Genomic DNA, 11,433 nt, shown 5'->3' with positions numbered 1-11,433 from the left:
CCCTGCCCTTGAGAAGCTTCCATGTTGAAGGGGCAACAGACCTGGGCACAGACAGCCAGGAGGTGGGGTGCTGTGTGCTGTACATGGGGCAGCACCGGGTACTGGGAGCCCACATGGGGCATCTGAGCAGCCCTGTCGGGGCAGAGAGACTTCCCAGTAGGGTGGCATCTAAGTTGAGTATTGAAAGACAAATACCAGTGAGGGGGTGGGGGCAGAGAAGGGCTTTCACCTGCAAAGGGTTGGCTGGGGACTCCTGGGTGCCAGGCCCCTGATGAGACTTGGGATCCAAGAGGGAAGGAGGCCAGGAGCTCAGATTCTGGTTGAGGAGACAGACAAGCAAGAGACGATCAAAACCAGTGCAAGATGAAGAGCCAGGGCCTGGAGTCAGACTTAGTGATTTCAAACCCTCAGGTGTATCAACTGTGAGGTCTTGAGTGAATAACTTCCTGTCTCAGCCTCAGGTTCCTTATCCGGCCTATCGAAACAGCAAGAGCTTGGGGTAGTGGCTATGGGCCTGGGGTCTGGATTCCGAGGCCCTGGGTTCAGATCCTGGCCGATCGCTCTCTCCAGAAGGACCTTTGACAACTTCCTACTCTCTGAGCTCGAGTTTCCTGCTCCATCAGGGGCAGTTAATAACAATACCTGTGATCTGTTTGTCTGTTGCTTGGTACCGTGTTTTCCCGAAAACAAGACAGTGTCTTATATTAATTTTTGCTCCTAAAGACATGCTAGGTCTTATTTTCAGGGGAGGCCTTATATGTCTAAGCACTAGGTCTTGTTTTCGGGAAAACACAGTAGCGTAACCCAACAATCATTTATTTTGCTCACACATCTGAGATTTGAGTTTGGCAGAGGCAGCATGCCTCTCCTCCATGGCTCCAGTAGGTCCAGAGGAATGTCGTCCAGGAGGGCTCTGTCACGTGGTTACAAGCTGGCTGGGGCTGTTGGCTTGAGCTGGCTGTTCACTAGGGGCCATGATTCCTGTCCCTGGGGCTGCTTGAGCTTCCTCACAGCATGGCGGGAGTGTCCCCTTGAGGCCTAGGGGTAGACGCACAGGGTCACGTCCACCGTACTGTCTTGGTCTAGAGGTCACAGAGCCTACACGGACGCAAGGGGAGGGGACAGAGACCATATTCCTTAATGGGAGGAAGGTTGAATTTGCAGCCGTCTTTAAACTATATAACCTACCCCGTGGGGTTTAAAGGGTTAATGTAGTTCTGTCAGAACCACTCAACACGCAGAAAATGCTCACGATGAAGTGTTACCATTATGGTCACCTGCATGGCGAGACCACCTGGGTAAGCTCAGAGGACTGGGACCGGCGCAGAGCTGCGAAGGCCAGCAGGGGGTGGCAGGAAAAGCTTTCAGAAGGAGCAAGCAGCGTGACCATCCTGGGCTGAAGCCACCCAGCTTCCCCCTCTGGCTGTGCACCCTCTGGCAGGTCCCTCTCTGAGCCATCATCCCTGGATGGGTAACACCCAGCTCCCAGGGCGTTTGGAAGCGTTCAGCCCATAATGTCTCAGGAACATTTTTGCACGGTTCCTGGTGCGTGATAAGTGGTAATTATTATTTTGGTTCGTAGTAAGAGACCTGAAGGACAAGTTGTGGTTTAGTCAGGTTGGAGGAGGGCGGGGAGTGGGGAGAGAATTCCAGGCAGAGGACACTGTGTCTGCATATCTGGAAGGAAGGGGAGAGAGGGGCCTAAGCGTGGCAGGGTATGCAAAGAGTAAGTGCTGGAGGGAGGGGGAGATATGTGCAGTGCATGGACCTAGGCTAGACAGGGTCTGGAGCTTCCCTAGAGGTCTCCTGAGGAGCCATGGGAGGGCTGGGAGCAGGGCGGGGGTGGGGCAGCTCTGGCTGTAGTCAGGGGCCATGTGGGGATCCACGGACTATAGGAGACCAGGCTGAAGCTAGGAGGCTAAGCAAAGGGGACAAGGGGAGAGGACGGGGTGTATGCTGGGACGTGGCCAGTGGGAACAGAGAGGACGAAAAGAAACAGAGGAGGAGGAGGCCGGAGGGGTGGGATTCGGAGATGCACAGCGGTGAGGTGGAGTGTGAAGGGAGGAAGACTCCCCAGCCTCTGCACAAATGGTGGAACTGTACTTGAGATGAAGAACCCAGGAGGAGGGGTGGATTAGAGGGAAGATGCTAAATTTGGTGGAATGTGGGGTGTGGAGGCTCTAAGGGACTTGAAGATGCAGTTCTGGGTCTCCGGAGAGATGGCTGGGTGGGAGAGAGCCACTTGAGACTTGGTCCTGAGGGACTAGGAAATCACCAGAGGGTCTGGAACAGAGGAAGAACAGGGCCAGATGTGGGTATATCTGAGGCTGCAGGCAGAACACAGAGGACCCAAGGCCAGGGCACTGGGGAGGAAAAAGTCTGAGTGGAGACTACGGCCATCTCTTGCCCTGGCTGGTGTGGCTCAGTGGATTGAGCACCAGCCTGCAAACCAAAGAGCTGCCGGTTCAATTCTCAGTCAGCGCACATGTCTGGGTTGCAGAGCAGATTTCCAGTTGGGGGGCACGCAAGAGGCAACCACTTATTGATGTTTCTCTTCTTCTCTTCCTCCATCCTCTTCTCTAAAAAATAAATTAAATCTTGAAAATAAAAAAAAGAAAAGGTGAGGCTCTCTGAAAGGTCACATTACCCTCTTCCAGGAAGTCTTCTTGGCTTTGTTCCACACTTCCAACTGGGATTCAGCTCTCTCTCCCCCACTGGGGGTAGGGGGATAAGGGTCAGGCTGGGCTTCCCCTCCGATGAGACTAGCTGATGAGGGCCAGTAGGGTGGGGTGGGTGGCTTGGCCACCAGACTGGAGTGAGGGATTCTGGTGCCTCCCATTGGGTCTGGCTCCCTTCCCCGCCCAGGAAGCTACCAGTCCTGTTGGACTTGCCCCGAGTCTCACTCCAGTGTCCTCCTGCGGGGTGCGGCCAGCACCATGGACACCTCGCAGGCTCTGCCGCTCCTCCTGCTCCTGGGTAAGTCTCCTGCTCAGCCCCTTTCCCATCAGCCCCACTCCTCAGCAGCCCCTCAGTGCCTTCTCTCCCTCCCCTCTGCAGCCTCTGGAGTAGGTGTCCTTGCCCTCAGAACCCCGTCTGGAGTGCAACGAGCCAATTTCATCTCTGACTCAGAAAGCTCTTCCCAGAGCCTGGGTTCCAACGTTTCTTTCATCAAACCCCCCAGATGGCAATTTCTGGATCCGTCTCCAGGTTCAAGAGCCACTGCTGACATCCCCCATTCCAAATGGATTCCCGAGGCCCTGAATGTAAACAACGTGACTATTTCTGCTGAGGAACAAAAGTTTGGCCTGGACCCTACCACCTCTGGGATCTCCGGTTCCCAAGTGCTTCCTGCCAAAGATTCAGAGCCCGCCTTTTCTGTTAAGGACCCAGCTGCAAACATTTCTGTTCAAGTCCCTGATGCTAATGCATCTGTGCAGGGTCCAGGTTCTAAGTTCTCCCCTGAGGACGGGGATCTTAAATTCCCTGCCCAGAGCCCTGAATCCAAAGTTCCTGCAGAGGCCCCGCTGGAGCCAAGCTTCCCCCAGCAGGTCGGTGGGCCTCTCGCTGTGCTGGTGGGCACCACCATCCAACTCCCCCTGGTTCCAGTCCCCAGCCCTGGCCCCCCTGCCCCTCTGGTGGTCTGGCGTCGGGGCTCCAAGGTGCTGGCAGCTGGGGGTCTGGGGCCACGGGCCCCTCTGATCAGCGTGGACCCTGCTCTCCGAGATCGCCTACGATTTGACCAGGTCCGAGGGCACCTGGAACTTGCCTCTGCCCAGCTGGAGGATGCTGGGGCCTACACAGCTGAGGTCATTCGGGCAGGGGTCTCCCGGCAGATTCGGGAGTTCACGGTGGGTGTGTATGGTAAGTGGGCCCTGAGGTCCAGAAAGGAGGTTGTAAGGGCTGCTTTGCCAGACCTTTGGGCAGGTCACTTGCTCCTCTGAGGATGTTTTCTCCCCAGAAGGGGACAGAGGAGAGAGGACTTCTGGGACAGAGGAGAAAAGGGTCTGGGGCCAAGACTGGGGCTCCTGAGGGAATCTGGACCTAGGGATCAAGACTCCTGAGTGCCCTCGACTCATGAGTTCTCTAGAGACTCAGACTCATGGATCTGTGAGGAGGGCTGGGCCGAAGAGGAGGCCCCACCTGGGCCTGGAAGTGCTGGGTGTGGGAGGTGGAGGGCCTGGGGCTTGGAGTCCTGGACCTGAGGGGAAAGGTGTCCCGGGGCTCGGTCCTGAGCACGTTCCTCTTCTCCCAGAGCCCCTGCCCCAGCTGTCCGTGCAGCCCGAGGCTCCAGAGACAGAGGAGGGGGCGAACGAGCTCCGACTGCACTGCACGGGGTGGGTGCCTAGTCGCGGGGAGCTAAGCTGGACCCGGGATGGACGCGCCTTGGAGGCAGCGGACCCGGAGGGAGCGAAGCTGCCCCGGATCCGCACAGAAGGCGACCAGCTGCTCATTGTGCGTCCTGTGCGCAGCGACCAAGCCCGGTACACTTGCCGCGTCCGCAGCCCCTTCGGCCACACGGAGGCCGCGGCCGACGTCAGTGTCTTCTGTGAGTTGGGGGATGCCTGGGGTCGGGGGCAGGGACCTGGGGACCCAGGCTCCTTAGTCCCTGGGGAAGACGGGGCTGACGGTCTAGTTTCCGGGGGCCCTGGAGTGACCCCGACACTCGTGGTTCCGACCCCTCCCTCGACCCAGACGGCCCGGACCCGCCGGTCATCAGGATCTCCTCGGACCGGGACGCCGCCCCCGCCCTCTATGTCACCGCGGGCAGTAACGTGACCCTGCGCTGCACCGCCGCCTCGCGGCCGCCCGCCGACATCGCGTGGAGCCTGGCCGACCCCGCCGAGGCCGCGGTGCCCGCCGGCCCGCGCCTCCTGCTGCCTGCGGTCCAGCCCGGCCACGCCGGTGCCTACGCCTGTCTCGCCGCGAACCCGCGCACCGGCCGCCGCCGCCGCTCTCTGCTCAACCTCACGGTGGCGGGTGAGCGCAGCGGGTACCGGGGGAGCCCAGGGCCACCGCGGAGGGGCGGGGCCAGAAAGATGGGTGGGGTTAACGCGGAGGGGCGGGGTTTCCCAGGAGACGGGCAGGAAACAGCAATAGGCTGGGATGCACGGGAGGGGGCGGGGCTGGCAGAGAAGGGCGGGGATTCCCCGTTAAAGGGGCTGGGATACCGGGATAGGAGGCGTGGCCAGTGTGGAGGGGCGCGGTCAGCGCCTACGGGGCGGAGCCAAGTGAAGACTGGGCGGAGTGAAGGCGCAGAGTTGAGGATAAAGGTGAGAGGGGAGAGAAACTGACTCCCAGATCTTTCCTTCCACTCCACAGATATGCCCCCCGGGTCCCCGCAGTGCTCAGTCGAAGGGGGTTCTGGGGACCGCAGCCTCCGCTTCCGCTGTTGGTGGCCCGGTGGGGTCCCTGCCGCCTCCCTGCTGTTCCAGGGTCTCCCCGAAGGCGTCCGCGCGGGGCCGGCGCCCTCTCTGCTCCAGGCAGTTGTCCCTGCCCATCCCCGGCTCAGCGGAGTCCCAGTCACCTGCCTTGCTCGCCACCTGGTGACCACGCGCACCTGCACTGTCACCCCGGGTGAGAGCTGGTGGGACTTCTTTTTTCCTTCTTGAGGAGAGCGGGGCGTTTCTTAGCTCCTTTAGGACATGAGAAAGGAGGAGTTAACTCCAGAAAAAAAGGATTTCTTGTGTCTTTAACTCCACAAAAGGACCCAGGTTTTTCCTATACCTTAAGGAGGGACAGGGACAAAATTTCTTTCCTGGACCCAGGAGGAGGGCTGACACCTTCCCACGTGTTCAGAACGATAAACGGTTGAGAACAACACGAGTTTCCCAGGCCAGGATCTGGCCTACAGTATGTACTTAGTAAGTCCTTGTGAAAGAAGTGAGATATGAGCGAATGGCAGAAGAAGGGAGTAGATGGTGCTTCCTCATTTAACTAAGGTGCCGAGGTCTCACTGCTGCCTGATTCAGCAAAGGGCACAGGACTTGTTCTTGGACTTTAGGGCAAGGTCTTGACTGGGTTTCTTGCACCTGCAGAGGCCCCTCGAGAGGTGCTGCTGCAACCCATGGTGGAGCAGACACGGTCAGGGGAGGCAGAGGTGGTGCTGGAGGCCTCTGGCTGTCCGCCACCCTCACGAGCATCCTGGGCCAGGGAAGGGCGGCCCCTGGTCTCCGGAGGTGCGGGACGCCTGAGGATCAGTCAAGACAGCCGGAGGCTCTTCATTGGCAACCTCAGCCTGGACTGGGACCTAGGAAATTACTCCGTGTTGTGCAGTGGGGCGCTGGGAGCTGGGGGTGACCAGATCACTCTCGTTGGTGAGTTTGTCCTTTCCCAGAACCCAGGGGTCCATACCCCTGGCCCCTCCTCCCTCAGACCTGAGTCCAGGCTCCGGCCATCTCTTCCCTCACACCCAAGATGCCACGACCCCAGCCCCTTTCCTCACAGGCTCTGAAGTCTGGGTCTTCAGATTCTCTTCCCCTGGGACCTATGAGTCCACGTCCGCAGCCCCCTTCCCTTTCCCTCTGGGACTCACAAATCCTGCCCCCCACCTTGATCCCTCCAGGACCCTCCATCTCCTCATGGACGCTGCAGAGAGCCCAGGATGCAGCGGTGCTGACTTGGGATGTGGAGCGCGGGGCCCTGATCAGTGGTTTTGAGATCCAGGCACGGCCGGAGGGGCCTGACCTGGGCAGAGCCACCTCCTACCAGGGCTGGGCCTCCTTGCTCATCCTGGGGCCTCAGGAACGGTCAGCTGTGGTGCCCCTCCCTCCTCAGAATGCTAGGGCCTGGGTCTTTCGTGTCCTGCCCACCCTGGGGGGTCAGCCAGGGACCCCATCCCAAAGCCGGATCTACAGTGCTGGTGAGTTGGGGCCATTGGAGCTTTCTCTGGGGCTGCCCCCTCAGTCCATTTCGTTGGATCCTCCCTCTTTCTGGATTAGTTTCCTGGGGTTGCATAACAAAGGACCGTGGGTGGCTTGACACCAGAGAAATGTATTTGCACACAGCTCTGGAGGCTGGAAGTCCAAACTAAAGGTGTCAGCAGGGCCGTGCTTCCACTGAGTGTCTGGGCAGAAGCCTTACTTGCCTCCTCCGGCTTCTGATGGTACCTGTCAATCTTTGACGTCCCTTGGCTTGTAATGATGCCAGCCCAATTGTTGCCTCCTGCTCCCCAAAGCCTCCTCCTCCCTGCGTGTCTCTCTGTCTTCTTTTTGTGAGGACACTCGTCGTGTTGGATTAGGATGTCCCCTAATGACCTCATCTTGGCTTGACTGGTTGAATTGTGTCCCCCCAAAAAGATATGTTGACATCCTAGTCGCCAGCACCTGTGGATGTGGTCTTGTTTGGAAACAGAGCAGGTGTGGTCAAGTTAAGATGATCTGCAGAGACTCTATTTCCAAATAAAATCACAATGACAGGTACTGACGAGTAGGGTGTCTCTATATCTTTCTTGGGGGAGACACGATTCAACTGATAACACTTCCCACCTTCTAAGTGTTGGATGTCTCAGAGCCCGGGGCTCAGACCGCTTCCCTCCCTGTGTTTCTCCCCAGTGTGACCCTGTACCCTCTCATTGCCTTGACTGTCATTAGTCCTCAGACTCTCAACTATCTGGCCCTGAGTCCAGGCCTTTCTTCTGAACGTCACATGAAAAAGCCACCTCCCTCTCTGACACCATCGTTTTGGATGTCCAGTTGGCATCTCAGACACCACGGGTCCAAAATAAACTTCTTCATGTTTTTCCCCACAAACCGCATCCCACCTTCTTTCTCCTGCCCAGCATCCAGTGGCACCACCCACAGGCTCAAGTCACCCCCAACGTCCCAAATTCTAGCAGGTCACGTCAACTTTCCTTCCGAAATGCTTTTGTAATCTATCCATTTCTTTCCATCTCCGTTCCAACCTCCCGGTCAGACAGCACCATCCTCATTTGTCTGGACTGCACCAGCCACTTATCTCTCTGGTCTCCTTATGTACCCCCTTGCTTTCCTACACCCCATTCTTCACCACATAGAAGCCAGAGTCGTAGAACTCACATCTTGTCGCTGCTGACCTCCTTAAAAGCTTTTCATAAATTCCTTCAAGATTCCCCAGGCTCTGGCCCCTGCTGAACCCTCTAACATCATCATCTACCTCTTTCCCCCTCATTCCATGTCCCCCATCCACACTGGCTTTCACTAAACACAGGAAATTCTATTGTACCTCTGAGCCTTTGCATTTTCTGTTCCCTCTGCATGGAACACCCTTCCCCCATTTAGCGTGCCTGGCTCCATGCTCTTCAGGTCACTGGTCAAATGTTACTTCCTCAGGGACCACCCTTCATCATCTTTTTTGAAGGCCATCCCCCTTCCCATTATTTCTATCTTACCACATTTATTTTTCTTTTTAGTGCAATCTGTAATTATGTTATTTATTTGCACACTCATTTCTGATTTTTCTCCTAAAATTAATCCCTACGAGAGTAGGTACCTTGATTTGCTCAGCAATGGATCTTCATCACCTGGCAGAATGCTGGGCACAGAATAGTCACTTAGCGAACGTTAAACAACTTGTGAGTGCTGGGTCCCAGACTCCAGGGTTCTGAGGGGGTTGGAACCAGGGACTTAGAAAACTGGTCCAGCTCTGGCTCTCATCTGCCTAACCCTCTTTCTTTGTCTCTTCCAGGCCCCACGCTGGGCCCTGGGGCCATCACTGGCATTGTCCTGGGCTCCCTAGTGGGCCTGGCGCTCCTGACAGCACTTATAGTCTTCTGTGTCTGCTGCCTGTGTCGTTTTCGGGGTGAGTGAGGGGCCCTAGGTAAAACCCCATTGGAAACCTGGCAGAGCCAGTCAGTGTGGTTACAGATCACATGTCCAGACCATTCTCCCTCCATATCAACCAACCAGATTAAGTCTCCACCTCTCATCTCAGCTTCCCTTGCCATTGGCTGGGTAGGTGTTGGAGCAGCCAATCACATGTTTCTGTTTCTTCTCTTCCCTGCTCTTTCCCAGGAGAGACTCTCAAGAAAAAGAAGCACCTGCCCACCTTTATCCCTGTGGTCCCTCCACCAGAAAAGAAGATGCAGAGCATGACCCCAGTGAGGACTCCACAACCCCTGCCCCCCAAAGTCCCACTGGAGGACCCTAGCCCAGCCAGGGCCCACCAAGTGAGTGGGAATGGCCCAGTGACCTTTGGAGACAGGGTGGACTTTTTTGTTATTTGGTCAGGGAGAGGAGATGGTCTGAGTTCTCTTCCTCCAGCTTTACTTGTTGGTTTACAATCCTGGTGAAAATTTATCCTTTAAAAAAAATATATAAAGTTGGACAGGGCTTCCCATCCAACATGTAGGTATTTTAAAAGAAGAGTGACATTCTAGTTTTCCCCCAAAAGGAGTAAGATGGAACCTCCTTTATTTGTCTTTTCCATAGAAATGGGCAAAACTTCTATTTTCTCTCCAAAGTGGGACAAAATTTCTTTTCCCTGGTAAAGATGGGTTGTTGCAGGTCTTACCTCTCTCCAGAGGTGGCTAGACATTTTTTTATCCCCTGCAAATGGAGGAGATCCAGCTAATTCCTGAATAATGAGAGCCAGTGCTATAGAAATGGGTGAGTCAGGTCACATCCAGCATAGCCCCTGAGGTTGTCTGCACCCCTCCTCTCTCTTTCAGGCTGCGGGTCCCAGTCCAGTCATCTCTCCAGTTGGAGGCCTGAAGACTGTTCGGGCAGCCACCCAGGTGTGACCAGGGATAATGGCCTGCTCCGTGCAGGGCTTTTTGTGCAGGACTTCTGGTTTTTACTCAGCAGCAGGCAGGGCCTGCCTCCCAGTCCTACTGTGACTGAAGGTCAGACTCGCAAAGTGGGACTTCCTGTCTCCCTCTCTCGCCTCCAACCCTACCTGCATCTGTGCAACTAAGGAGGCGGGACTCCTGGGCTGGAAGAGACTCCTGCTGATCTGACAGTGTGGTTTGCAAACGGCTAAGCAGGTGGGCTGTGTGGGGAATGGGCAGGCTTACTGGGCTTCTCGGAGGCAGAGATGGGCCCCGCCTCATCTCTGAGAAGGTCTTCCTATGCCTGCTTTTGCTTCCTCCAGGCCATACGCACCCAGCTTCCAGAGTCTTCCTCTTAAAACAGATCAGAGCACACACCTTTATTCTCTTAAACCCTTCTATGGCTGCCCATTGCCCTTCAGATATTGTCCGGACTCCTCATCACGACCTCCAAAGCCTTGCGGTTCGGCCTCCGCGGGCCTCTCTGACCTCCCCTTCCAATGCTTCCCTCTGCCACTCCAGTAGCACAAGTTTTCTCTCTGCCACTTTATTTTGCCCCCAGGTCTTTGCCCCTAGAGTTGACTCTCTCCTGTGTTGTTCATTTCCCAAATGTAAAGGCAACCATCACCATCTTAGAAGATGCTTCTCAGCAATAGTCATGGTTTAGGTCCCAGAGACCCTGAACCTTCTGCTCCTCGGCCATAAACACATAATGACTGACTGGTTTAGCCTCTGACTCCCTCTCTGAACTAAGAGCTTCCTGAAGACAGAGACCATGTTGTTATCCCCAGAACTTAACACAGAGCCTAGCACACAGCAGGCAATCAATAAATATAGGTTAATTGATCAAATGTTTTGGTGCTAGTGATGGGCTGGGTTTGCCCCTGCTCTCCCCAGTACGATGTCTTTTTTTTTTTTTTTTTAAGCAGGGGTTCTCATGGGAAATTTAGGGAGTGCATCAATGAAGATTTGTTCATTGGCTGGAAAGAAACATGGAGGGGGGTGGTTTCCGGCGGGTGCAGCAACTTAGTGACCCCATCAAGGCCCTGGCCTTATTGCATCCTTCTGCTCTGCCATCCTCAGTGGGTTGGCATGTTGCCTCCTGTCACAATAGGGCTGCTGCAGCTCCAGGCATCACTTCTTCACACAACTGTATCTGAAGGCAAAAAGCAGAGAGCAGGGCTCTCTCCTCACACACCTCTCCTTGGCCCACCTCATGAGTGGAGAGAAAACTCTCCTGGAAGCTGACCAGAAAACTTTCCTTGTCTCATTGATCCCAAACTGGCCATGTCACTCACTGCAAGGGAGTCTGGGAAGCCAGACTCATCAGGCTGTCTCATGGGAGCTGGGTCTGACAACAAAAGCAAATAACTAAAGCAAAGGCAAAAAGCATCTGTCTCAGGAAAGGAAAGGATGTGAGGTATTCTGGTTAAGGATTCTGGGTAAGAGAGGCCTTTCAGAAATAGAGCTCTTGGACCATTTTTGAAGAGTTGGGGGCTGGAGTCCTGGATACCTGGACCCTCTATATCTCTTTTGTATCAATCAGAGTTTTCATTTCCTTTTTGATCGCCAGAGACATAGAAACTAACACAAATCGGCTTAAACATTAGGGGGCTTGGCTTGTGTGAGTAGAGGCAGGCATCAGATAAGTTTTGACCCAGCAGCTCCAATGAGGTTGTCGTGAGCTCAGT

General features: G+C 55.5%; 1 protein-coding gene across 2 annotated transcripts; it reads left to right on the top strand.

Moving 5' to 3' along the window:
- Positions 1-2,871: 2,871 nt before the first annotated feature.
- VSIG10L (V-set and immunoglobulin domain containing 10 like) lies at positions 2,872-9,859 on the top strand. 2 transcript variants are annotated; one of them, XM_090260481.1, is made up of 10 exons: positions 2,872-2,976; positions 3,058-3,861; positions 4,253-4,546; positions 4,693-4,977; positions 5,320-5,574; positions 6,036-6,314; positions 6,563-6,859; positions 8,662-8,775; positions 8,988-9,142; positions 9,644-9,859. In XM_090260481.1, exons 1-10 carry the CDS (start codon positions 2,937-2,939, stop codon positions 9,713-9,715), a joined length of 2,595 nt encoding a protein of 864 aa, XP_090116607.1. In that variant the 5' UTR covers positions 2,872-2,936; the 3' UTR covers positions 9,716-9,859. The 2 variants fall into 2 exon arrangements, with proteins under 2 accessions (XP_090116607.1, XP_090116606.1); XM_090260480.1 differs by having other exon boundaries at positions 2,872-3,861.
- The last annotated feature ends 1,574 nt before the right edge of the window (positions 9,860-11,433 follow it).

This window comes from Furipterus horrens, unplaced genomic scaffold (genome assembly GCF_987537825.1).
Source record: "Furipterus horrens unplaced genomic scaffold, mFurHor1.1.pri manual_scaffold_13, whole genome shotgun sequence".
NCBI classification, from domain to species: Eukaryota; Metazoa; Chordata; class Mammalia; order Chiroptera; family Furipteridae; genus Furipterus; species Furipterus horrens.
This window is presented reverse-complemented; position numbering and strand designations above follow the sequence as displayed.